Raw genomic sequence first — 27,458 nt, forward strand, 5'->3', positions numbered from 1 at the left:
AGGAGAGAACGTGAGAAAGAGGATGCCATTTACCTCTGGAGGGAAAGGAAACAGAGCTCAGAAGGGTTTGGATGGCAGTCTGAAGGAGCTGGGTTTGAATCTGCCCTAATCAGCAAGGACGTGTGAGTGGAGAAACCAGAAACTGGCTAGGTGGGTGCAGTTTGGGTAAGATAAGGAGCCCTCACCTCACTGCTGAGAGTGCGGGGGGAGGGGGAGATCAGATTAGAAACGAGACAGCATGAGGTAATATTTCTCTCTGTTATTTTACTTGTATTACTCCTAACACAGACATAGGAATGCTATAAAAGAAAATCCTAACACTAATGTAACAGTGACAAACATACATGAGTACCATGGCTGCTAGATACATGCAAGAGCTGAATGACACTGGAGTTATACTCTGTAGAAGTGACATTAAAGTTGCAGAATCCAGCACTGAAAAGATAGGAAATGCCCAAACAGAGATTGTCAACTCCTGCCCTTCCCACACACACTTCCGTAAACACACAATAAACCACAGGAAGTCTGTGACAGAGTCTGAAATAGAATCTGTCTCGCTTCAGCCTCAGGCCTTCAATACAAGACAACAATTTTTTTCTTGCCACTCATCACGTCATGTAGTGTCTACCCTGAGCATTGACTGAGGCAGGGGTCCCATAGACTAAATTGTAGGTGATGATGCAATTAAAAACGGCATTATTAAAAACCTATGCCTGAGGTGCAGATTTGTGATTACATGGGCAATCTTTCCTACTAGTATTTTTTAATTTGAGTGCTTGACTTTGCAACCTTAATATTCTTCTAATGTAGCTTTTTGTAAGTCATTTTCTAGTGTCTAAAACAAACACAATCCTGCTATCCTATTGAGCTATATTGACAGCCAGGTGAACTAATGGCAGGGTTTGAACTAATACCTTTTATGTGTACAACATAAAGCTATTTAATAGTAACAGCAGTACAGTGGAATGGCTTACATGACTATTTGCTAGCTAGTAGAGGAATGGTGGGAATCAGGATACTATCAGGCACTATTCCTGGTTTGTGCATTGAGGGTTAATAAGGGCCGGCCTTATGACAATGGTGCCCTGGGCGAACTCGTATGATGGTGCTCCCTCCATCACCCCTGGCTCCTATGGCCCCCCACCTCCGGGCCATTACCTACATTTCATATGGAAAGTCCATTCAATGTAGATGGGCGTCTCCCATGGTCCAGTGTGAATTAAGTGTTCCTTGGCGAGCCACTTACTTTGACTAGTCCCTTCAAGATGTGCTGGCTAACTACCTTGTGGGAATTACCCTAGGAACAAACATTTGACATCCAGGTATAGAGCCAATACTCATTACTTCAAATACAAAAATGATACATGCATACAGATAACATAAACATATTCAGCAAATCATAACCTTTTCACAGACAGTGTGTGTGTTGGGGAGTGTGAGACTGTGTGTGTGTGTGTGAGAGACAATCTGTGTTGGGGGACTGTGAGAGGCAGAGTGTATGTGGGTGTGACAGCCTGTGTGGGTGTATGTTGGGGAAGTTTGATAGACAGTGAGCGCACTGTCACTTTAAGTCCCCCCTGCGCTCCTCACTCATGTTGAAGTTTCGCTCCCCCTGGCCCTAGCCTGGCCGGCCCCCGCCGAAGACCCGAGCAGCGCAGGGCTGCAGGCAGGGAGGGACTCGGCTCTGCTCTGGGCAGCGAGTGGTGGGGCGCGCCACCAGTGACCAGCCCCAACCACGCTGCTCTGGGCTCCCCGGGGCTGGGGCAGAGGTGGAGCCCTCAGCCGGCCAGCTGAGGAGCAAATGAGGGAATGGCCAGGGGGGCGGGGAGAAGCCCGCCGGCCCAGCATGAAGGAGGGGATGGAGAAGAGAGGAGTCCGGCCACAGCAGGCCAGGGGAAGCCCGAGCTCCTTTTGTCACCCCTCCGGCTACAGCGTCCTGGGCATGGGTCCAGTTTGCCTGGCCCTAAGGCGGCCCTGGGGCTAATGGTTAGTCATGCTACCTCTGTGTGCTTTTTCCATCGCCAACAAAACTAAGATGGCAAACCCAACTCCCAATCACTTTGTTACCCTACAGGGCTGAATTCTACAACCAGTCCTGGTAGGAGTGACCTTGTGTAACCTCTTAGTTACAGACATCTGCAAATGAATGGGGGCAGAGGGAGTTAGACTGATACTACCCCAGTAAGAGGCCTCTCCCGCTAATAAAAGCTCTGATGTGCAGAGAATTGTTAACCCAAGGCAGTGGAAAAGCAGAGTGAATAAGCCACCCCCCTGATCGACGTAAGTTACACCGACCTAAGTGCTGCTGTGAACAGCGCTATGCTGACGGGAGAACTCTCTCTCTTCGGCATAGAGCGTCTTCACCAGACACACTGCGGCGCAGCTGCACTGCTGTAGTGCTTGTAGTGTAGACTAGCCCTAAGTGTTTTCATGAGAACCGTAAAAGGCACCTCTGACCCCAGCCCATCACTTTGCCCAATTTCAAATCCCTGCTTCAAAAACACAGAGGAACAAGAGCGCTTCAAAGAAATGGGTGGAAAAATACTCAGTTAACATTAGCAAAAAAATGAGCAGAGTCCTGACAGTGAAAATTTCAGCCTAGGTGCTTAAATTTTGGCAAAGTTTATAAGCAACCAACCACACAGGCTTGCAAGAGGAAGCCTTAGCCAGACTTAGGTATGGGTGTTACCGAGAGCTGGCCATAATGATGACAGGTTTCCAAATTTGATTGTAGCTTCTTCTGGATCATTCTTGGTGGCATGAGACTAGGTAATGCTCTTTACGGCCGCTGCAGCATGTCTGCCCCAAGCTCCTGCCGCACCTGCACAACACATGTATGTGCATGAAGTGTGCCCTACCGCATCCCACTGCTGGGGCTCAGTGCCAGCCTTGTCATGGGGCGCAGGGAAACTCGGAACTTCCATAAAATATTCAGAACAGTGACAGGGCCCTGCACAGACAGGGGAAAGGATTTCAAACCCCCTTATTGCTACTTGGATGCCAGCAGCTCCAGGGCAATGGAGAGAACTGAGAGAACGTGTGACTAAAACCAGGGCCACCCAGAGGATTCAGGGGACCTGGGGCAAAGCAATTTTGGGGGCCCCTTCCATAAAAAAAAGTTGCAATACCATAGAATACTATATTGCCCCACTTCCTCCCCACCTCCCCACCTCCCCCCTCCCCGGTCTGGGCAGCCCTGACTACTAAAACTGGCATTTTGGAGAACTTGATGGGCCGTGGTCATCTCTGCTGGAAAACAAGAGCAGCATGGAAACCCTGTGGGGAGAGGGTAGATCTGCATCCACTTCGACTGTAAGCTTTACGGGGCTAGGACTGTCTTGCTGTGTGTATGTACAAAGCCTAGCACGATGGGCCCAGACCATGGTTGAGGCCCTTCAGTAGCCACTGCAGTAGGAGTGTTAACAGGAGTACGAGAGACAAGGTGAATGAGGGAACATCTTTTATTGGACCAACTTCTGTTGGTGAAAGACAAGCTTTCAAGCTACACAGTGACCCGAAGAAGAGCTCTGAGTAAATTTGAAAGCTTGTCTCCCTCCCCAACAGAAGCTGGCCCAATAAAATATGTTACCTGCCCTACCTTGTCTCTTTAATATCCTAGGACTGGCATGGCTACACCACCACTGCAAATAACGGGATTGTGATCATTATTTTAAAATAAGTTTGACAGCCTAAAGACTCCCTAAAATCAGACTTCCCCCCATTGTGCTTGAATGGGTGGCAGCCCTGTTGAATGGGTGGCTAGTTCAGCTCCCAGCTTGTTGACAAAGATCTGGAGTTAGCTTATGGACAGACACATTCTGCTTCAGAACAGCCAGGGAAACCAGAAGTTTCAATGCTTGGCTTGCACCCTGTTACCATGGCTATATAACTGGAAGAAAATAACACTCCAAGTTTAAAATACCCGAGTTCTGTTAGTTTTTGGAGTGTAGAGAAGCCCCGTGGCTGTGGGTGACAATGGGGCTCAACTCAAAGCTGAAAGTAAGTTAAGGTTCAGCACTCTTCATGTTCTTGGGTGAGAGGGAAAGAAAGCCCAACTAAAACTCTGGTATGGATTATATAATTATTCAGAACCACAACTGCCAGGATTTTCAGCTCTGGCTCCAAGTCTCCTGCCTTCTGTGGGTTAAAGCCAGGCCCCTCCCCTGCATGGTATAGGTTGTAAGTTAAATAATAATGATCATAATAATTTACAACTGAACAGGCAGAGGAAAACTCAACAAATAGACAATAAAAAGTGAGTTACAAGGCCTGCTACCTCCTGGTCTGCTTCCTCTTTGGAATGTCGTTTATTTTCTCTTTGGTCTCCTTGGCTCCTGTGATCTGCAAAGTAGTGAGAGGCTGGTTAGCTCCTGTGTTGTGTTTTATATAAGTAACGCTTCGTGTAGAGGGTGACTGCATCTCTGTGTGGCATTTTAAGGGAGCCCAGCTGTAGAGAGGAGTGCAAATCAGTCTTTTGGAGAGCACGAGTTGTCAGATCCTCCCTTTCCACCATAAGGTGGAAATTTTGGGATTTTAGAGTCAAGGGCATGAATGTGAGTGGGAAAATGAAATTTCCGGTCTAATACTCGCCATCACCTGCACTTCACCCTCTGTTAATTACCTGGTTCTAATCGGATTTACTAGAATCTCCAGTGGCATTTGCTCTTGCTGGTATTTCAGACACTGAAGGAGGAAGAGCTATTGATAACATACAGATTAACTTCAAGAAAACAACATACTCTTAGACTTTCTTCCCCAGGGCAGCGATGGCTTTTGGAAGCACTCCCAGATGTTAATACCTGTGTTACAAAGTGTTCTGAGAGAACCAGGCGAATGATAAGAAAAAGGCACAAGAAGTTGCATATCTTGAGACCAGCATCCCAGGAGAACTGGTAGATGGGGTAGGAAAGGAAGGAAATCTAGCCTGCTCGAGTGCCTTGTAACTGAGACATACCTTTATCTGCCCAAAGATCTAAAGTGACACAACAACAGCTAGAGACAGCAGTTCATATCACAAGGCCACAGAATCCAAGAACTATAAATACACAGACCTGGGGGGAGGAATGTAAGGGCATGGCTACACTTGCAGATGTAGAGTGCTGGGAGTTAAACCAGCCCTCAGAGACAGCAGTAGGGAAAACGCTGCCGTGTGTTTACACTGTCAGCTGCAAGCGCAGTGGTGTGGCCACATTAGCAGCTCTTGCAACGCCACAGAGAGCAGTGCATTGTGGTAGCTATCCCAGTGTGCAAGTGGCTGCAATGTGCTTTTCAAATGGGGGGAGGGGTGGAGTGTGACAGGAAGTGTGTTGCGTGTATGTGGGGGGAGAGACAGTGTGTTTTGGGGGGCAGAGAGTGTGTCAGCATGCTCTCTTATAAGTTCAGAGAGCAGCAGGGAGAAACCCCAACATCAGCCCCCCGCCCACTCTCCCTCAGCCCTCTCTCTCACACACACCAGCCTCGGCAGCGGTAGTATTCCACAGTAATGGTTTGCTTTGTCCCAGAGCAGATAAGCATGCCAGCTGTCAGAAACAGAGCTTTGAAAGGGGATATCCCCATGCCTGCAGCTGAGTTCAAAACAATGACAAGAGTGGCCACTTGACTTCAAGGGATTATGGGATGTTTCTGGAGGCCAATCACAGTGCAGTAATGCAACACGTCGTCCACACTTACACCCGGGCGTTTCAGCCGGGGTGCATCAAGCTTTATGCTTCTCGTGGAGGTGGATTACCAGGAGCACTCCAGCTGCAGTCCAGGCGCTCTACGTGCCTTGCCAGTGTGGACACCTCAGGAGTTAAGGCACCCGGGGCTGATTTAATGTGCTCTAACTTGCAAGTGTAGCCAAGGCCTAAGAGACACGCACAAAGTAACCAGGCAGTCTGAGCAGCGGGGGAGAGACCAATGGCATTTAAGATGCAAGACTTTAACAACTCTTAATAAAGGACAGCTGAACAATTTGCCCCAGCGAGCTAAGCAGTTATTCAGTCCTTACACTAATTTTGTTCTGTTTAACATTTAGTCCAATTTTACTCTTGTAATTTCTATGCCGAATAAAACCTTGCTTTTATTTCAAGGCAACTGGATGGGTAATTGTTGGTAAGGAAAATCCCTGGCCGAACGGTCTTGAGGGAAGGAGATCAACTGCAATGTGGATATAGGTTTTGGAGGTGTGACTGCAGTATGTGTAGACATGCCCGAGCTAACTTTGATGGAGCTAGCTTGGATTCCCATAACACTGAAACTGCAGCAGCACTGACTGAACATAGACGTTAGGTTCCGGGCTGGCTTGTACAGCTGGTGCTGTAGCCTGTGCTGCTGCAGCGTCACTATTTGTACCCAAACTAGCGAGATTAGCGCAGGTATCCCTGCAGTCTTCCAATTACCACTGCTTCCTGCTTGCAGTGTACATTCAGTCCCAGGGGGACAGAGGTACCTGCTTGAGCACTTCATTTAGGGCCAGCTTGTTAAAGGTATTTAGGTGCACAACTGCAGAGCTAGGAGCCCTGGGCCCTGAAAACTCCATGAGGCACCAATTGGAACTGTTAGGTGCCTGAATACCTTTAAAAACCTGTCCCCTAGTCAAAGACATCTCCCAGGGCATTGACTGTAGCCAGGTCAGTCGGAGCATGGGGAACTGAGAGAGCCATACACAAAGTTACCCAAGAAAGAGAGAGGCAGTAAATTATGACCACACAGCAACTGGATTGAATCCAGAAGGATACTCACACCAAATGAAGAGGGTTAGAAGGCCAAGGAGAGATATTACAGCTGAGGTGACTGCATAGCCGGTCAGATCTACAGTCTGTGAGCAGCCTCTGTCTGTATGTATTTTTTTTTAAAAAGAGAAAGTTACAGCTTGTCAGTAGCTTGCTCATTTGTCCAAAGAAATCATAGGGGAGCTAAAATGTAGGACATAAACTTGTATTTAATCCAGACCTCTATAGGGCTAAGACATGTCTGTGGGAGGAGAGAACCAGAACATCTATATTTTATAATAATACACGAGATTCAAATGTGCTGCCCTGGAGATCCCTGACCAGGACTTTCGAGTGACCAAAGGTGAGACAGACCTCCTGAAAACCCCTCCTAGGTTTTCTGCTGAGCCAAGGGCACGGCGGGATGGGACTTTGGGGGTTAGATCAGTGCTGTGTGTGGATACTCATGCAGCACAGACATGTTCAGAGTTCATGTGCAGTGTCCCCATGTTTTGATACAAGCGACTCCCAGTGATGGGGGGGGGGTCACTACACCAGGCTCTGCAGCAAGAACCGCCCATGCAGAACCTCCAGCTCTCAGAGGTGAAGGTTTGTTCTCAGGGAAACATGCAGTGTAAACGTAGGTCACTAGAGGGTCTGTTCTCACCTTGGAGCTTGTAGATTTTCTGGAGTAGGAGGCTGGCAAACAGGACCACTAATATCACTGCTCCAGGGGCTGCAGAGTCCAGGATGACACGCTGCCCTGGGACAGGGAGGGAAACAAGTGAAGGCAGAGAGACAAATGTGTTATAAAAGTTCCTGTATGAGGACATTTCTGCTATGTACAAGAGCATGATTCCAAGGAGTGCCTCATGCAGTAAACGGGTCAGATCATGGGGCTTTGCGTTTTATTACAAACCAGAGTTATGGAAAGAAATGGACAGGAATCAAGTCTCATCTAGTGGCAGCTGATATTTTAAAAAACTAGTGCAAATTCAACAGCTACGCAGACAGACAAGCCATCCTACAGCTCTGTTGGTCACCATCAAGCTGCTCAGCTCCACCTGATTATACCTTCAGTCTCTCACTCATCCCTCCCGCATACCTGGTGTTATCTCATCGCTCGCTGCAGTAAAGTGACTGACACATCCAAAATGCTGATTCATGACCCAGAGGTTTCAGAAGCGAATCCCACGTCCTTTCATGCTGCCCTCTCCTCGGCCCATATTTCCACCTTTTAAAGTCATATGTTTGGGGCAGGGCAGGTTAAGAGTTAGATGTTGGATAGGCCTTGCAGTGAATGTGAAGGGAATGGGCTGCAGTGCGTGTGTCAATATTAGTACCAGTAAAAGCCCCCTGTACAGCCCTTTCCTCTAACTTAGTGAGGCCTATCAGGGTCTTTCCTCAATCCCATTTAGGAAATAAATCAGTTCACCACCTGTCCCCCAAGAGTTGAATCATAAATAGAATGACTCACATGGTTTGGTCTTAAATCCACTGAGCTTTGCAGGCTGACACACCAACGTTGCTGATATAAAGGCTGTTACTATTATCACATATACAAACAAAATCTGAAGCAATATGAAGGCAGCAGAGGGACCTGGGAGAATTAAATCAGAATTAGAGAGACTGATATGGTTAATCTGGCTTAGTAAAGGTGAATGTCAGCGAGAGATCATTATTGGGTCTGGGCACTATACAGATGGGGCTACAGTCTGGCCTCAGTTACACCAGTGACACCCCATTGAGGTCAGTGAAGTCAATGGGGTGCAGGGGCATAGCAGATGGCAGAGTTTGGCTCCCGGGCTGGAGATGAAGTTTATAGTGGGTAAACAGTTGCACCTGTGGACTGGAAAAGTGACTGGCAAAGGGATAGTGCTGAGTGCTGAGTGCTACAGGCTGAGGCATTACAGCTTATAGGAGGTTGCAGTTTCACCCCAAGAGGCAACACTGGGTAGAATTCACTATAAACCAAAACCTTCAGTCAACATATAGATCGCACCCTTATTATACATCAACTACCCCGCTGCTCCCTCTCCTCCCATCCTAAGCTACTCTGCAACATCTACAAGATGTGCCCGTTTCCTGCTCAACTGTGACAACCAGTATCTACGATCTCGGATACCTACCAGTTTCTAAGACCTTGCTGCTAAAAAAGTGTTACTTCCATGACCTTGTCTCGGTGGACTGGATTGCGTGGGGCCATTTTGGTGCCCGGCTCTGGTTGCATAGGAAGATTAAAGCTTTCCTTCATTTTGCACACTACCTATTTGTCAGTTGGCCAGTTCTGACATTCATGCATGTCTCTGGAAGGTTTCTGAAACACAGTGTAATAGTCTAGCTTTTGTCACCCTGCTGACCCCGGCCACATGATCAGGCCACTACCTAGGTCAGCCAGTGAAACTGACAACAGGGTGGCTGAATGCACATGCACCTGAAGGTCCACCACAGCCAATCCTGCCACATGTAGCTGCACTACCCTCCTTGCCCTGAAATGAGCCACCATACCCCCCGCCCCCGTATGAGTCCTCCACCATCCCCAAATGCCCAAAGCCTCTAGTACACTCCTCTTTGAAACCCACCAAAATCACTGCTCCTTCCCCCTGCATGCAACAGTTGTCCTGTTTTTTTACTGAGGGCCAAATCCTCAGCTGGAGTAAATCCGTGTAGTTTCACTGGCTTCACTGGAACTATGTTGATTTACACTAGCTCCAGATGTGACTCTGAATCTGATCATCCTCCCCTTTGATTAACTGTAGGTTTCTTCTCTCTTCATAGACTCATTCAATTCACCTCATTCATCTCCTTACAATCTGAAGCACACACATTTGTTAGTATCAGAGACAGGGAAACTCTACCTTCCTCCTGCATCCAGAGGACAGTTGCAGCGAACAGCAAGATGCAAGAGACACACACCAGACCCTGAATGAATATGATCATCCATCTCCAGGTCTCCCCCTCTAGAAAAACAATAGACACACCAACAGTGAGTGCCCAGAGCTGCATGAAACCTCAGGCTCCGCGGATTCTGTTTTCAAGGGGTGACACAAACTTTCTCAGCTTTGGTTTGCCTGAGGTTTATTCCCCCTGAGCTTCAAACCAACCCCCAAAACTCAAAGCGAAACTTAGCTAAAACCACAAAGATTTGTCTAGTTTCAGGTGAAAACATGAGAACCCACCTGGTTTCCTCCTGAACCAGACAACAATGAAGGTTCCAAACCCAGCTTACACATGTTTACAGGAGCCGCAACCACATCTTGCAGGTGCAGGATGCATCCGTGCTCCAGTTCGGGAGCACTTTGCACGCACTGCATATCCTGGGTGTCATTCACAGAATCAGTTTTCACCCGTAAAGCCCTACATGGTTAGTGCCCTGTCTGCCTCAGACAGCTGTTCCCTCCGTCCTTTCTCAGCAGCTGGCAGCTTCTTGGCTTAAAAGAGGCAGGACTGGTGCCAGGCTGTTTTCAGTACAGGGCTGCCAACTCCGTCCTTGGTCAGACAGAGATTGAGTCTGTTGACTAACCAGGCAGGCTGCAAGGCATAGCTATTCTCGATTGCTTTTACAGATGGGATAAGGAAAGTGCAGGTGGGTTAGAGTGTGTGTTGGTTGGGATGTGGGGGTGGAATCTGGATGGGCAAGGGTAAGTTAATTATTAATTCATTTATAATTTTTGATGCTCCTAGAGCGTGGGACATGACACATTTTATATCAGAGCAAACAGAGGCTGTGCCATTGGTACAGTGAACAATAATCCATTAAGCATCGTTGTCAGTGAGTGATGATGTGCAGAGTGAAGTACTACTCTCCAGGAGTAAGGGTGGAAGAATCTGGCCCCAAATGTAGGGAATGCTTAGGAATCAAGACAGAACAGGGTCTGAAGAGTTCAATCCTGTTTGTTATGCTGAGTACAAGCAGTGGAGCTGGGATCTGCAGCTGCTGTTTAGAACTGGGTAACGCTCCCCAGGATTTCCACACAGGGTTGATCAGAACCAACAAACTGATCTTGCTACACTGGTGAGACCTTCATCTTGGGCCTGACCCAAACCCTATTGAAGTTGGTGGAAAGGCTCTTACTGATTTCAGTGGCCTTTGAATTAGGCCCACACCCGAATGTCTACACTGCAATGTTATAGCCCTGCAGTCCAAGCCCAAGTCAACTGACCTAGGCCAGCCATGTCAAGCTGCAGGCCTTGTATTGCAGCGTAGACATATCCTGGGAGGCTAAGGGGAAAGCAATCGGCCAATGCTGCCTGCCATTATCTGATTTGATCTCAAGCAAAGAAGAGAAGAGGGTTTAATTTTGTGTACAACAGACACTATCCAAGAGCCGCAGGCATATAAAATACTTACTGATTCTTTGCTTTCCTGACTGGCAGCACAAGACAAAGAAGCCCATCCCAGAGACCAGAGCAAACACCAAAGCAACAGCAGACATTTTCAGAGCATGTTCTAGAGGAGGTGAGATACCTGGTATGTGGAGAAAATAAATCCCAGTCTTATGGGGAAGCAGAAGAGAAATAATCAACAAACAGAATAGAACAGAGAGGCTGTGGGAGGTTGGGAGCTGTTGAGAAAGCTGTTGGGAGCCAGGATGTTTTCTGCTTGAGGATGTGCATGAGAGGATTGCTACCCCCTGCCAGTGATGGCACCTGGTCCCAAAGACAAACCCTTCCAGCTGGGTTCTAACCTCTTCTGCAGAGCTGCACCGATAGCAGGACGAAGTGAGATCATTACTGTGTTCATTCAAGTAAATGTAGTCAAATAGCACATCAATAGGTAGGAGAGTTCTGGGTGTTACACTGCTCACTTTTGACCTGATACAACACATCTACCAACCACTGGGAAACTACAAATTTGGTTCATAATCTGCTGTCTAGTGGCCAAAGTAGAAATGTATTCAGACAGGATCTATATCAGTGGTGGGCAACCTGCAGCCCATCGGGGTAATCTGATTGCAGGCTGTGAGACATTTTGCTGATGATGACCGTCCACAGGCACGGCCCCCTGCAGCTCCCAGTGCCCGTGGTACACTGTTCCCAGCCCATGGGAGCTGCAGGAAGTGGCGGACCGCTGGCTGCTGCTTCCCACAACTCCCTTTGGCCAGGAACGCTGAACCGTGGCCATTGGTTGCTGCGGCCACAGAATTACCCACGATAAACTGAAGCCCAGGAGTAATGCAACACTTACCGACAATGATCAAGTTCAGTGAGGATTCCTGCCAGCTGATATCATTGCTGACATTGCAGGAATAGAAGCCACAGTCTGATTTTTCCCCTTTCCCAATGTGCAACACACTGTCATTTTCAGAAAGAAGGTAACATCTTTCCTGGGGGAGAGGGCCTCCTTCTTTCTCCCAGTCAATGTTCTCCACTGTTCTCTCTGGCACGTTGCAAAATAACTCAATCGGTGAACCTGCCAGGCTAGAATTGCTCCATATCTGAGGCTGGGACACAGGCCCTGAAAAATACACAACACTGGTGTAGCACCATTCTTAACAACACTCATGCTTCTTTCCTGGAGTTAGGGGGTTCAGGACCACACCTGAGATAAGCTGAGCAGGGACAGGTCCCTGCCAGAGTGAGCCCTGGGGAGTTTGGACTGAGTGGAAGTTCAGCACTCAGGAGAAGGGGTTACGTGTTAGTGGTCTAAAGTCAAATAAAATCTGTCGTCATTGTTCATAATAAAATAGTAATGAAGTAAATGAATACAGAACTAGCTATTCAATTTAAATATAATCTATAAGGATTTAGCTTCCAATTTACAGATTAAACCCCAGGCCAGCCTAATTCCCATTCAGAGCAACTGCCAAATTATCCATGGAAGGAGAAGAGCAGCAGCGGATGAATCAGGGTGGCTGCACAGTGCACTGAATGTCCAAAACACTGCTAGCCTGTGGAACTCACTGCCACCAGATATCAGTTATGCCAAGAGCTTAGTAAGAGTCACAAAAGGATTAGACATTTACATTAATAATAGAACATTCACGGTGACATTAGATAGGCTTACACAAACATTTTTTAAAAAGAAGGAATATAAATACTCATGGCCACAGGTTGACAGCCACTAACTGAGGAGGTTAGGAAGAAAATTCCTCTATGGGCAGGGCATTCCATAACTGTTCACTAAGGAGTTTCTTGCACCTTCCTCCGAAACAGCCGGTACTGGCCACTGTCAGAGACAAGATACCGGACTAGACAGGTTTCTGGTCTGACCTGGTATGGGGATTCCTATGTTCCCAATATTATTTCTATGCCATTTCTCTTGTACAACATATCTGGAGAGAGAATAGTTCTGAAAGAAGACTTCCTGAGATGGACTTTTAATATTATTTTAACTTATTTATACTGCTCTGTTTTTTAAACAAATTGGCCATAGAGAATCTGACCCTTGTAATATATTTACAAAAATAAAAACAAATATGTATATAATATATACTGATTTATGGACCACAAATGCACTAATACTGCATTAGCATTGTAGATGATAAGTATCTATGACCAGTTTAAAGGAAATCTCGCTGTCCTATTGATTCCCGTCATGAATAGCTACCGTACACGGACAAAGCAAAAAATAAACAATGTAAGCACAACGCTCAGGGTGAGGGCAATTGTTTTGTTTAGAGGGCGATATGCTGAGCTATTGTATCCTCTGGTGAGATCTATCCAGGGTTTTCTGCCAGTACATTTTTCCCCTCCCTCAGCTCTGTTCTAACTGGTGCTCTGTGCTTAGAGAGCTGGCCATTAACGAGCAAGCACAGGCATTCAACCCTGGAGCATTACTAACACTAGGTGTCATTCATATGTTCCCTGTATAGCATCCTGAACAGTCACTCCCAAGTGATTTCCCCTACAAGAGGCATCAAAGCTGTTCTGTGCATGGGCAGCAAGGGGCGCGGTGCCACCAGAGTGGAGAGTGGTTTCACATAGCACATTCAGACTGAACACATCGAGTCTCCATCATTCTGGGGATTCAGAGCCCCTTCCATATATACACGTTTCCCAGTGCAGAGTCAGATACAGCCTTCCCCATTCCGGGACTCGCAGATCTCCCTGACATTTCCCAGTGTGTTCATCAGCATCCCCAGTCTGGCTCATAAGAACATAAGAATGGCCATACTGGGTCAGACCAAAGGTCCATCTAGCCCAGTATCCTGTCTTCCGACAGTGGCCAATTCCAGGTGCTTCAGAGGAAATGAACAGAACAGGTAGTCATCAAGTGATCCATCCCCTGTCGCCCATTCCCAGCTTCTGTCAAACAGAGGCTAGGGACACCATCCCTGCCCATCCTGGCTAATAGCCATTGATGGACCTATCCTCCATGAACTTATCTAGTTCTTTTTTTAACCTTGTTATAGTCTTGGCCTTCCCAACTCCTTTGTGGCTTGATGAAATTCCCCCTCCATTATGACTATTCCCATTCACACCCTGGATTGAATGGATCCTTCTAATGTACTGATTTGTAAACGTTGGAAGAGTAAGACCATCTCCTCAGTGTCTCTCACTTACTGAGAACTTTCAGAAAGGTTGTCCTGGCTTCACTCTCGATCAGATTGATACTGGCTTTGTAGACCCCGCTGTCTGTCTCTTGTAGTTTTTCCAGCAAGAGGGAGCCATTAGTTGAATAGAAAACGACTCTGTCTCCATAGTGCGTATAGATAGTTGGCTCCAGTGACCCCACGTAGTACTGCACAATGAAGTCTGATATGTGGCCATTTAGATATTCCCACTGGATGAAGTTGATGTCTTTTATGTTGTCTGGTGCAGACAGCAGCACCGAGGATCCCACGGCTGCAACTTTTCTTTCCAGAGGTCTTGCTGCTTCTGAAGTCCACTGGAAAACCACCAGCAGCACTAGCCAGACAGGGAAGAGAAGTGGAAAAGCAGAAAAAAAAAGTCAGTCATAAAGCAAAGTCCAAAGGGCATTTTCCATACCAGGTCATTCAAAAGCTTATACCATCCTCATTACTTTAGCACCACAGCACCTTCCAGAAGTGCATTGCACAAGAGGACTAGCATTTGTCCAGAGTTTTTCCCCTTGCTTCTTTTTCCTCTTGAAGAAAATTATCTGAGGGTTTTATAGTTGTTTATTTTTAATATTATCTCTGCTGTGCTATGTGTGTTAGGGAAGGCAAGGTCAAAGCAGCATGCCTGGCACTTGGAATGGATGGTGAGGACATTTGAGTCAAGTCTTAGATCTTGTTGGAGTTCATTCTACAGCCTTGGATTGCCCCTGTGAAAGTTCCATCTCACACACAGGCAAGTTTTACCCTTGCAAGTGGACAGCTCCAGTATGGATGTTTTATGCCTGTAACAATACTGTAAGCAGAGCTGTGCTGCTTATATTTTAACAAGGGGAAAATCCCACCAACAGTTTGTGATGAAACTTCATGCTCTGGGGTGAGGACAAGGAATATACTGATGTGTTTGCCCATTGAAACAAATATGCTCTCTCATAGCCAAGAAGGGAGGCAGCATTTCTTGGACAACAAACTTCTGTGAAACTGCACTTTGTGTGAAATGTGTAGAACTTGCTCCTGAAAACATGCCGAGTATGGGGATAGTATCGGACATACGGTGATAGCATCACAATGCAGGTGAATAGGGCTGCACTATTTTTCAAAGACATTGTCTGAAAATGCCTCAAAATAACAGCTCTGCAGAACATTTTTTTATGAACTCCTCTCCAACACATCATAGTTGGCTATTTTATTTCTATCTTTTATGCAATTCAGAGCCCAGGATCTGAAGAAAAAAACCCAACAGTCTACTTACTGAAGTACCTAAATATTTTGACCTATTTGAATGTTTCATTTTCCTCATCTGTAAAATGGGGATGAAAGGACTTACCTTCCTCACATGGTTGCTGTTAGGGTTCACTAGTTCTGTCTGAACAGTGATTGGAAATACTATGGAGCACTAGTGACTCCATAGTTAACGCTAAGTGGAGCTTTCTGTTTCAGAGCCAATTTTTCAAAGTTTCTTTAAGATTGTGATGCCTCACCAGGACCAGAGGTAGCATTAGTGGTGAAAGTATGGAGTCATTTGGCCCAGCGGTTCCCCAGCCACACACCCCTCCCCTCCTCAAACCACTGATGAGCTGCTTTTAATATCCAAAATTCACCAGCATGGGGAGATTGTCTTGGATAATTATGCCATAAGAAAGGTTGAGCAGACTGAAGTAAATTTGAGGTCATTTGGTCAAGGTGTTCCTGAAATACTGTCTGCTTCCAATAAATTGGGCTGCTTTTGAAAAGTTTCAGTGTTTTATAACTTTTTTGTAGAGTTACAGGAATGAAACAAAAAAACCTAGGGCTCCTTGGATCCTCCTATGACATTACAGGGCTGCCGAGCTGAGCTATTCAGTGGTAGTAAGGCGAAAGCAGGGGTAGGGGGGAAGGTTGCAAAGGCACATTCATGGTGGTTCTATGCTGCTGCATCCTAAATCAACATCCTGCTTATGATGGTGCAAATTTTGGTCCACTTGTGGAATGATGCAGAAGAATTTTTCATTCTACAGGAACTCCCGAGAGACAGATTTTGGGGCAAGACAAACTCCCCATGCCCCACAGCTTGTAGCTCACTAGGCGTCTCTAATAAATAATTAATCTTCCCATCTGTCACCAGACAATGAAATAGTTCCATGGCACACAGGAACTATTAGGCACACGCGTCTAATCCATGTTCTGTGCACAGATGCTCAAACCAAGCACTGGTCCGTTTGGCTCAGGTTTTTTGCTTGCTCACTTTGCACTGTCTTTTCTTCTGTTTCCCTTTCCTAAAATAAACCCCAAACAACAAAATGTAATCCCTTTTCTCTCCCTGTTTCCCACCTTCTCACTTTTGAATCTCCTAGTAGCTATGTTATCTGGTATATAAGTGCCTTGAGCAAATGGGGTGTAGATCCTGCTGACTACTCCACTGTGACTCTTCCTGGGAGTACACAGGATTGTGAGGCACCTCACCACCATCCACCCTTAGTGAGAGGAAGTCTTGTCTGTGCCTATTGGGGGTCAGTTCCCCAACTCCACTGCCCCTGGGTAACCCAAGCACTCCCCTCTAAGCTTATGCAGGGCCCTCTCTCTTTATAGGTTGGTCCCTTCCAACCCTTGACCCCTCTAAGCATCTCTCTGGAGTGTCCAGCCCCCATTCCACTAGACATGCATAGTAGTCACAGATCCACTGTTTCCAAAGCATCAGCACACCCCAGCTTACCAGCTTCAATGCAGATCACTGCTCCGCTAGAGACACAGCACAGAGATATGTTTATAGTGAAATCAAGTAAGAGTTTGTTTAACAAAGTATAGAGACTCAAGTAATAGCAAAAGAAGATTTGCAAACAAATGGTTACATATAAAGTAAAATTGTATCGAGTATTCTAGAACCTAGACTTACTTAACTAGTTCTTTTCCTGGCCTATGGAACAATGCTCACCTAAAATCCTTCCAGTTTTTTACACCCAGGCATAGCTATGATCTTCCATTTAAGAGACAAGGCACACTGTCAATTTGCCTCTTAGGTGAAAGATCCAGGATGTACCTGCACTGCCAGTTATACCCCAACAATTCACTGACTTTACCTGTAAAGAGGACTTCCTACTTGCTTTTTATTTCTTCCTGGAAATTCCCTCTCATGAAGATATTGCACTCTCTTGATTAGCATCAGATTCAGTATGTAAACAGACCTTCCCTGTGAATCCACAATGACCAAACAGTGAGATAAGTGTCTCTTACCCCCTGCCTGCAAGGAATATGTTTGAAGTTTGTCACCTGCTGGTTACCTGCCCTAGGAATATAATTTTCACCATAGAAACATTAATTCCTTAATTATTCTCCATCCAGACACAGCACAAAGATTAAGATGACGAGTGGGCTACTGGCTCCCAATAGAGATCTCAGTGCCACTCTTTAGTGAATTATTGTTTATATCCAACTTTGGGGACCCTTGTAAAATCCTATGAACCCTCCGTGCCCTCTGACAGTTGATACATAGATGTCCTTGGGTATCCTAGAACAAACTACCAAGGGAAACGGCTGTTTCTCCATCTCTTGCATTCTTCAGACCAAGACTGATGCTTTTCTAGAAGATATGCTTTAGCCAAACACAAGTATTTAGTCTCCATTCATCAGTAAGGCCTGGTCCACACTAACCCCCCACTTCGGACTAAGGTGCGCAAATTCAGCTACGTTAATAATGTAGCTGAATTCGAAGTACCTTAGTCCAAACTTACCGCGGGTCCAGACGCGGCAGGCAGGCTCCCCCGTCGATGCCGCGTACGCCTCTCGCTGAGCTGGAGTACCGGCGTCGACGGCAAGCACTTCCGGGATCGATCCCAGAAGATCGATCGCTTACATCCAGACCAGGAAGTAAGTATAGACGTACCCTCACTAGTTGAAATTCTTTGGCCTGTGTTACACAGAATGGTATCACAATCTTTTCTGGCCTTAATCTATAAAACCATGGGATGCGCCCGCACAAGTTTTACCACCACAAGTGTGATTGAAATACCAATGTGGATACAGCAACACGAGTGTTATTTTGCAGTGTGTCTGCTCTCACTCAGGCTTGGCTAACTTGAGAGAAGTAATTTGAGAATCAAAAACCCAAGTTAACTTTACAGTGAAGACATAGCCTTGGTGGTTTTTAAAGTGCTTGTACACAAATGCTAGAAATCTAAATAATAAGATGGGTGAACTAGAGTGCCTTGTGATAAAGGAGGATATTGATATAATAGGCATCACAGAAACCTGGTGGACTGAGAGCAATCAATGGGACACAATCATTCCGGGGTACAAAATATATCAGAAGGACAGAACAGGTCATGCAGGGGGTGGAGTGGCACTATATGTGAAAGAAAATGTAGAATCAAATGAAGTAAAAATCTTAAGTGAATCCACATGTTCCATAGAATCTCTATGGATAGAAATTTCATGCTCTAATAAGAATATAACATTAGGGATCTATTATAGACCACCTGACCAGGACAGTGATAGTGATGATGAAATGCTAAGGGAAATTAGAGGGGCTATCAAAATTAAGAACTCAATAATAGTGGGGGATTTCAATTATCCCCATATTGACTGGGAACACTTCACTTCAGGATGAAATGCAGAGATAAAACTTCTCAATACTTTAAATGACTGCTTCATGGAGCAGCTGGTACGGGAACCCACACAGGGAGAGGTAACTCTAGATTTAGTCCTGAGTGGAGCGCAGGAGCTGGTCCAAGAGGTAACTATAACAGTACTGCTTGGAAATAGTGACCATAATACAATAGCATTCAACATCCTGTGGCGGGAAGAACATCTCAACAGCCCAACACTGTGGCATTTAATTTCAAAAGGGGGAACTATGCAAAAATGAGGGGGTTAGTTAAACAGAAGTTAAAAAGTACAGTGACTAAAGTGAAATCCCTGCAAGCTGCATGGCCACTTTTTAAAGAGACCATAATAGAGGCCCAACTTCAATGTATACCCCAAATTAAGAAACACCGTGAAAGAACTAAGAAAGAGCCACTGTGGCTTAACAACCATGTAAAAGAAGCAGTGAGAGATAAAAAGACTTCCTTTAAAAAGTGGAAGTCAAATCCTAGTGAGGCAAATAGAAAGGAGCATAAACACTGCCAAATTAAGTGCAAGAATGTAATAAGAAAAGCCAAAGAGAAATTTGAAGAACAGCTAGCCAAAAACTCCAAAGGTAATAACAAAATGTTTTTTAAGTACACCAGAAGCAGGAAGCCTGCTAAACAACCAGTGGGGCCCCTTGATGATTGAGATACAAAAGGAGCGCTTAAAGACGATTAAGTCATTGCGGAGAAACTAAATGGATTCTTTGCTTCAGTCTTCATCGCTGAGGATGTTAGGGAGATTCCCAAACCTGAGCCAGCTTTTGAAGGAGACAAATCTGAGGAACTGTCACAGATTGAGTGTCACTAGAGGAGGTTTTGGAATTAATTGATAAACTTAACATTAACAAGTCACCGGGACCAGATGGCATTCATCCAAGAGTTCTGAAAGAACTCAAATGTGAAGTTGCGGAACTATTAACTAAGGTTTGTAACCTGTCCCTTAAATCGGCTTCTGTACCCAATGACTGGAAGTTAGCTAATGTAACACCAATATTTAAAAAGGGCTCTAGAGGTGATCCCGGCAATTACAGACGGGTAAGTCTAACATCAGTACCAGGCAAATTAGTCGAAACAATAGTTAAGAATAAAATTGTCAGACACATAGAAAAACAAACTGTTGAGCAATAGTCAACATGGTTTCTGTAAAGGGAAATCGTGTTTTACTAATCTATTAGAGTTCTTTGAAGGGGTCAACAAACATGTGGACAAGGGGGATTCAGTGGACACAGTGTACTTAGATTTCCAGAAAGCCTTTCACAAGGTCCCTCACCAAAGGCTCTTACGTAAATTAAGCTGTCATGGGATAAAAGGGAAGGTCCTTTCATGGATTGAGAATTGGTTAAGACAGGGAACAAAGAGTAGGAATTAATGGTAAATTCTCAGAATAGAGAGGGGTAACTAGTGGTGTTCCCCAAGGGTCAGTCCTCAGACCGATCCTATTCAACTTATTCATAAATGATCTGGAGAAAGGGGTAAACAGTGAGGTGGCAAAGTTTGCAGATGATACTAAACTGCTCAAGATAGTTAAGATAGGGTTACCATTCGTCCGGATTTACCCGGACATGTCCTCCTTTTTGTGCTAAAAATAGCGTCCGGGGGGAATTTGTAAATCACTCAAAATGTCCGGGATTTCCCCCCTCCCCGGCAGAGCAGAGCGAGCGGCTGGGAGGGCTGCAGGAAAGTCACGGGCTGGACTCCGGAGCAGCTTCCTCCTCCCTGCATTCTGAGCCGGCAGCTCCTCCTCCCTTGCAGCCCAGCGCCCTGGTCCGGCAGCACTGTGCAGGGCCAGGGACCGGGTTTTGTGTTGCGCTGGGGAGCGCAGCCACGTGTCTGGCTCGCACAGAGCCCAACACCCTGTTCTGAGCAGCAGGGTAAGGGGGCCAGGGGGCAGGAGAAGGGGCAGGGGGGCTCTGGAGGGGGCAGTCAAGAAACGGGGGGGGCTTTTTGGGGGGAGTGGAGAAAGTTTTGGGCAGTCAGGGTACAGGTAGGGGGTAGGGTCCTGGGGGGCAGTTGGGGGGGGTCTTAGGAAGGGGCAGTTAGGGGATAAGGAACAGGGAGGCTTAGGTAGGGGGTGGGGTTCTGGAGGGCAGTTAGGAGCAGGGGTCCCAGCAGGGGGCAATCAGGGGACAAGGAGCGGGGGGAGGTGGGGGGTTGGGAGTTCTGGGGGGGAGCTGTCAGGGGGCAGGAGTGGGGAGAGGGATCGGAGCAATCAGGGGACAGGGAGCAGAGGGGTTTAGATGGGTTGGGAGTTCTGGGGGGGGGCTGTCAGGGGGCAGGAGTGTGGAGAGGGATCGGAGCAGTCAGGGGACAGGGAGCAGAGGGGTTTAGATGGGTTGGGAGTTCTGGGGGGGGGGCTGTCAGGGGGCAGGAGTGTGGAGAGGGATCGGAGCAGTCAGGGGACAGGGAGCAGAGGGGTTTAGATGGGTTGGGAGTTCTGGGGGGGGGCTGTCAGGGGGTGGGGAGTGGTTGGATGGGGCGTGGGAGTCCCAGGGGTCTGTCTGGGGGTGGGGGTGTGGATAAGGGTTGGGGCAGTCAGGGGACAAGAGGCAGGGAGTCTTAGATAGGGGGTGGAGTCCTGGGGGGCAGTTAGGGGCAGGGGTCCCAGGAGGGGGCAGTCAGGGGACAAGGAACGGGGGGAGGGGCTAGGGCGGGGCTCCTCCCGTCCTCTTTTTTGCTTGCTGAAATATGGTAACCCTAGTTAAGACCAAAGCAGACTGTGACGAATTTCAAAAAGATCTCACAAAACTAAGTGATTGGGCAACAAAATGGCAAATGAAATTTAATGTGGATAAATGTAAAGTAATGCACATTGGAAAAAATAACCCCAACTATACATACTATATGATGAGGGCTAATTTAGCTATAAGAAGTCAGGAAAAAGATCTTGGAGTCATCGTGGATAGTTCTCTGAAGATGTCCACGCAGTGTGTAGAGGCAGTCAAAAAAGCAAACAGGATGTTAGGAATCATTAAAAAGGGGATAGAGAATAAGACTGAGAATATATTATTGCCCTTATATAAATCGATGGTACATCCACATCTTGAATATTGCGTACAGATGTGGTCTCATCTCAAAAAAGATATACTGGCACTAGAAAAAGTTCAGAAAAGGGCAACTAAAATGATTAGGGGTTTGGAACGGGTCCCATATGAGGAGAGATTCAAGAGGCTAGGACTCTTCAGCTTGGAAAAGAGGAAACTAAGGGGGGATATGATAGAGGTATATAAAATCATGAGTGACGTGGAGAAAGTGGATAAGGAAAAGTTATTTACTTATTCCCATAATACAAGAACTAGCGGTCACCAAATGAAATTAATAGGCAGCAGGTTTAAAACAAATACAAGGAAGTTCTTCTTCATGCAGCACACAGTCAACTTGTGGAACTCCTTACCTGAGGAGGTTGTGAAAGCTAGGACTATAACAGCGTTTAAAAGAGAACTGGATAAATTCGTGGTGGTTAAGTCCATTAATGGGTATTAGCCAGGATGGGTAAGGAATGGTGTCCCTAGCCTCTATTTGTCAGAGGATGGAGATGGATGGCAGGAAAGAGATCATTTGATCATTGCCTGTTAGGTCCACTCCCTCTGGGGCACCTGGCATTGGCCACTGTCGGTAGACAGGATACTGGGCTAGATGGACCTTTGGTCTGACCCGGTACAGCCGTTCTTATGTTCTTATGGTTAAAGGGGGACCGGTTCTTCAACCCAAACAGCATGAGTCTGAGGAAGTTCAGCACCCTAGGAATGCATTCCCAATGTCTGCCCAAGTCCTGCCCCCAGAGAGACGGGTAGTACTGTGTGAGTTATGATGCCAGGTACAGTGGTGTGGTGCTGGGCTGAATAGGGGTCTACTTATTCTATGCCACCCTTACTTCTCCACTGCTGCTGGCGGCGGTACTGCATTCAGAGCCAGGTTCCCCGCCTGCACCTGCTGCTCTCTGCCCTCCCTTCAGAACTGGGCTGCTGGAGGGACACAAACTACTACAGACATAGATACATTTGAGAACCACTGGTTTAAAATATAGAAAGGTCACAACAAAAAACTTCAATGTTCTCAAACTTGCACTTGAATACAAAACCTTAACAGTGACCTCCTCTGCTTTTGTATCAACAGATCAGCATCTTCTTGTTACACATTCCATGCACTTGGGATGTTCTTCTGCCTTAACGCTGCTGAGATCATTATGTCAGCCCTTGTGAACACTGTGAGCTGTAACACGATGCAGTCAGTTCTTTGTGTCTATATCTTATTCTCATTTAAAAGTTAATGTTGTAGTTATGTTCCTGAAAAAATTTGCGACTTTAAGCAAAACGATGTTAAGCAAATCCAATTTCCCCATAGGAATTAATGTAAATTAATGTAAATGGGTGGGTTAGGTTCCAGGGAATTTTTTTCATCAGACAAAAGACTATATTATATATATAGATACACACACACACACATATATATATGTATAAGTTTTAACGGTATAAGTTTTAAACAAACAATTTAATACTGGCACACAGCTATGCTGATTGTGAAGCTTGGTGGTGAAGTCAGAAGGTGGGATATTTCCTAGGGAATGCCTTACTGCTAAATGATGAACTAGCGATCAGCTGAATCCTCAAGGGTTAACCCATTGTTGTTAATGTAGTCTCACACTCTACAAGGCAGCACGAATGGAGGGAGGGGAGACAGCATGGCAGACAGACACAGAGACACACCGCGTGTGTGAGAGATGCGCATTGCCCCTTTAAGTACGCTGACCGCAATCTAAGTACACTGCCTTGTTAAGTAGATCCGCAAGTTGAGACAGTAGCTGCTGCCAGGAAGCTCCCTCCGTCCTGAGCCCTGTCCTGTCTCCCCTCTGCCCCCGCTCTATGGAGATAAGGGGTAAGCAAGGTGCAGGAGCAGTGGGGAGGGGGACATCCTGACATTAGCCCCCTTTCATCCTCCCCTGCACAGCCAGCAGGAGACTCTGGGGAGCAGCTCCAAGGCAGAGGGCAGGAGCAGCACAGGGCAGTGAAGGCAGGGACAGCTGAACTGCCAGCAATTGATAGCCTGCTGGGCGGCTGCCGCACAGGGAACTTAGGGGAATGGGGAGCTGATAGGGGAGCTGCCAGTCCACCCTGGTTCCAAGCCCCACCAGCTAGCTTCAACGGGCTGCTCTTCCTGCAAGCAGTGGACAAAGCAGGCAGCTACAAAATGATGTTATAAGGGAGCATTGCGCAACTTTAAATAAGCATGTTCTCTAATTGATCAGCAATGTAACAACAAAACAGCGTTAACTGGGACAACTTTAAGTGAGGAGTTACTGTACATGAAGAACAATGCTTCATGTTCAGCAGTGACACATCTCCTGGCAGATGGAGGGAACCTTCACCAAGGGGTCTGTGTGATCAATAACTTCCAAACTCACTCCATTGACTCTCTTGTAGACTTCTGTAAACTGAATAGCTCTAGATGCTGTGGAAGCAGCACGGCACATGCCTGTATTCCAGTAGCAGGTCTGCCCATTGTAGTTGGGGAGGGGGAAACACTTTCACTGACATAAAAGGGAACACAAAATATTGAGCCAAGTTCTCATGCAGAGTGGATCTCAACTCAGGTTTCTGCTCTACCTGCATGTATGCAGAGGATCTCTTTGTCCTCTGTTGCTATAGTAGATAATGATGAACTGTAACAATTAACATAAAATAGTTAATTACATGTTGCTTTAACTTCCCATCCAAGATGCATTATAATACAGACACACACAATGCAGTCACTATATAGTACCTCTTAACAACTGCTTTCACGAACATACAGAATTTTTTAAAAATTTATTTAGTTAGGCAAATAGCCTTCCAGACTCAAGAACAAAGAGCCTGATCACTTTCATACATTTTAAAACACAGACACTTATAAAATATAGTTCAAAGCTCACTAAAGCTGCTTCCAGACTGAGCCTAGTTCAAAGGAATATTACCTGCAATGAATGTGCAGCCTTTACCCAGGGTTTCCAAGAAGAAACAGATCAGCATCTGTGAAAGGAAAACTGTTTAACCATCTAGTGACTTTAAAACTGGAATCCAAACATTAAAGAAACCATAGTAACTTCCAAGAAAGAAACACAATTCTATTTTTCTGTGATATACAGGAGGTGGTTTACACCCTGATTCTCAAAGATTTGTAGGTGCCTAACTGCCATTGATTGATATCTTTGAGGATCTGGGCCTTGGATACTCATCCGCACCAGTAAAAGGCTAGACTAGGGCAGGGACAAAACTACAAGAGATCTAACTCAATTGCTGAAAAGTCCTTCTCTCCTACTTGTTGTTTGAATATACTGCTCTAGAGGCTACTGTCTGCTTTGGTTTCTTAAGCTCATTTTACCAAGGTAAAGGCAAGTCTCCAAGATAATCGTCTGACCCAAGAAACCAAAGTATAAGTATAATGACACACAAAAAGTAGCAGCAATTGTAACATGAAGCCAGATCCTTAGCTTTTACCCTTAGCTTGGGTAAAACTGTTGCAGCTCCATTGAAGCAACACTAGTTTACTTCAGCTAAGTAGTTAGCTGAAGATCAATATGTAGACCAGTGGAGAAGACACAACACCTCCAGAATTAAGCTTACCAGCAGGATGAAAATTCGGAAGCACTGACTCCTGTCTGGAAATCAATTAACCTGAGGTACTTAACATGTTTGTATTGGACACCCAATGTGTTTGTTCTTGGTTACAAATGTTTGTTCTTTACCTTATGTATCAGCACATGAAAGACACCTGTTAGGTCAGGTATAGTTTGTTCCCTAGGGGCCATTGCAGGAAGTTTTCTAGTGCTTCATCCAGCCTAGTTTTAGTGTTTTCAAATATTTAGATGGGCAGAAGTGCTATTTTGGCTTTTGTTTTTTAAGGAACAAGGCGGCAGTTAAAACAGCAGCATGCCAATAATAATGGGTCATCTACACATGGAGCTACACTGGAGTGCTTTAAATTTAAAACTTACCATTATCCTAGAATAATTTTCATGTGTTGACATGCCCAACTGAACCTCAGTAACCATGTTATCATTACTCTCTCCCACTTCCCTCCTTCTTTGTTGATATACTCACTTGCTGCATCTTGTCTCAAAGCTAGATCCTGCAGATACATACACCCCCACAAACCTTACTGACACAGTCCTATTAACTTCCAGTTGGGCTGCTCACATGAGTAAATAGCAACATAGGGTCCTGTGGCACCTTTAAGACTAACAGAAGTATGCCTTTATCTACAGAAGGCGCCCCAGGGGACTACTTCTGTTAGTCTTAAAGGTGCCACAGGACCCTCTGTTGCTTTTTACAGATTCAGACTAACACGGCTACCCCTCTGATACTTGACACACACCTTTGCAGGATGTAGGCTCTTCAAGGTAAGAGACTATGACAACTGCACAATGCCAAGCACAACGGGGTCTGACCCCAATCAAAGCCTTTGGGGGCTACCATAATATTTGTGATCAGAACTCAATACACATTCATTGTTAGTCACCGAATTTAGCATTTCCTACTGCACTCCTTCATCTAGAAGTGCATATGGAATCCTGTGGGCCCTGTTAACAATGAAAAAGATGCCAAGACAACTTGGCTTATAACTTGTGATGCCAATCAGTAGGTAGTGAGTGTTACATTTCAGTACCCTTCTAAATATGCTTATGCTATCCAGCTTCATAGCAGTCTGTGACTCCTGGGGACTGGCTCCTGGATCTCCTTGGAGGGGGGGGGGGCAAAGGGTGTTCCGATTCAATATTGGGAGAGAAAACAGGAATATAAAGCTATAATGTCTCTGTCTATTCCCCAAGAGGCTTGAGAGAACCACTGCAAGGTCCCCGGGGAAGGGACTGCTTTGCAGACACGCACCCCTGTCCTGTCCCCAGTTTAACTAAAAACATTTCCCATCCCCTGGGGCGCCTTCTGTAGATAAAGGCTTCTTCTGTGAACTCTCCCAGGTGCACTCCTCTGCTCCACGCCTGGCTCTCACACCGAGCCGCGTCAACCGGAAAGCTGCACACACCCTAACATGGGGGCTCCCGCAGGCTGCGCTGCTGGGTGTGTTGCGGGGAGAAGGGAAGCTGTGGTTTTTGCGTCTGACTGCCCAGTGCTGGTCACACCCGTAAGCCGCCTGCGCCTGCCAAGGATCGGGTGCACCCCCAGGTCAGGGGGAACCCGCAGAAGGGTCGCTGGGACAGATCATTGTGAAAGGGCCGGAAGCTCGGCCCGCAGAGGGAAGCGCTCAGGGCGGATTTCCTCTCCCCGTTGTTCTGGGGAGCGCGGGTCTCCTGCACGGCCGGGGGCAGGAGAAGAAAAGCACCAAAGAAACTTTCCTAATAACCCTCTTCCCAGCGCTGGTCCCCACCTGCGATGGGTGGAGCGGGGCATAAAATATCAGAGCGGGGTGCAAAATCCCAGCTCCGGACCGGGTGACCGATTGAGAGTGAAACCGAAAGTTAAAGACACGCCCTGCAAACAGCTGGCAGCCGGGGCAGGAAGGTGCCAAATCGCCACATACACTTACCTCAGCTAATAGCAACCCTAGGGCAGAGCCCAGGGCTGCTAAAGACACTGGTGAATCATTTCCGCTACCTACCCTCCCCGACAGCGCCTTGCTCTATAGTCCCAGCTCCTCCCCAGGGCAGGTCTACA

The 27,458-nt window shown here is 46.4% G+C and overlaps 1 protein-coding gene across 7 annotated transcripts; it reads right to left on the reverse strand.

Annotated features, from left to right (window-relative positions):
* Nucleotides 1-244: 244 nt before the first annotated feature.
* On the reverse strand, nucleotides 245-27,458 carry LOC101942090 (uncharacterized). Of its 7 annotated transcripts, none has more exons than XM_005312786.5 (11): nucleotides 27,331-27,458; nucleotides 24,764-24,818; nucleotides 14,199-14,543; nucleotides 11,881-12,150; nucleotides 11,044-11,160; nucleotides 9,551-9,652; nucleotides 8,170-8,292; nucleotides 7,360-7,455; nucleotides 6,724-6,816; nucleotides 4,277-4,341; nucleotides 245-2,821 (listed from the first exon to the last, which is right to left on the reverse strand). In XM_005312786.5, the coding sequence occupies exons 2-11, from the start codon at nucleotides 24,816-24,818 to the stop codon at nucleotides 2,780-2,782; spliced, it is 1,308 nt and encodes a 435-aa protein (XP_005312843.2). In that variant the 5' UTR covers nucleotides 27,331-27,458; the 3' UTR covers nucleotides 245-2,779. The 7 variants fall into 7 exon arrangements, with proteins under 7 accessions (XP_005312843.2, XP_005312841.2, XP_065412476.1 ...); XM_005312784.5 differs by having other exon boundaries at nucleotides 245-2,950; XM_065556404.1 differs by lacking the exon at nucleotides 8,170-8,292.

This window comes from Chrysemys picta, chromosome 9, assembly GCF_011386835.1.
Source record: "Chrysemys picta bellii isolate R12L10 chromosome 9, ASM1138683v2, whole genome shotgun sequence".
Classification (NCBI taxonomy): Eukaryota; Metazoa; Chordata; order Testudines; family Emydidae; genus Chrysemys; species Chrysemys picta.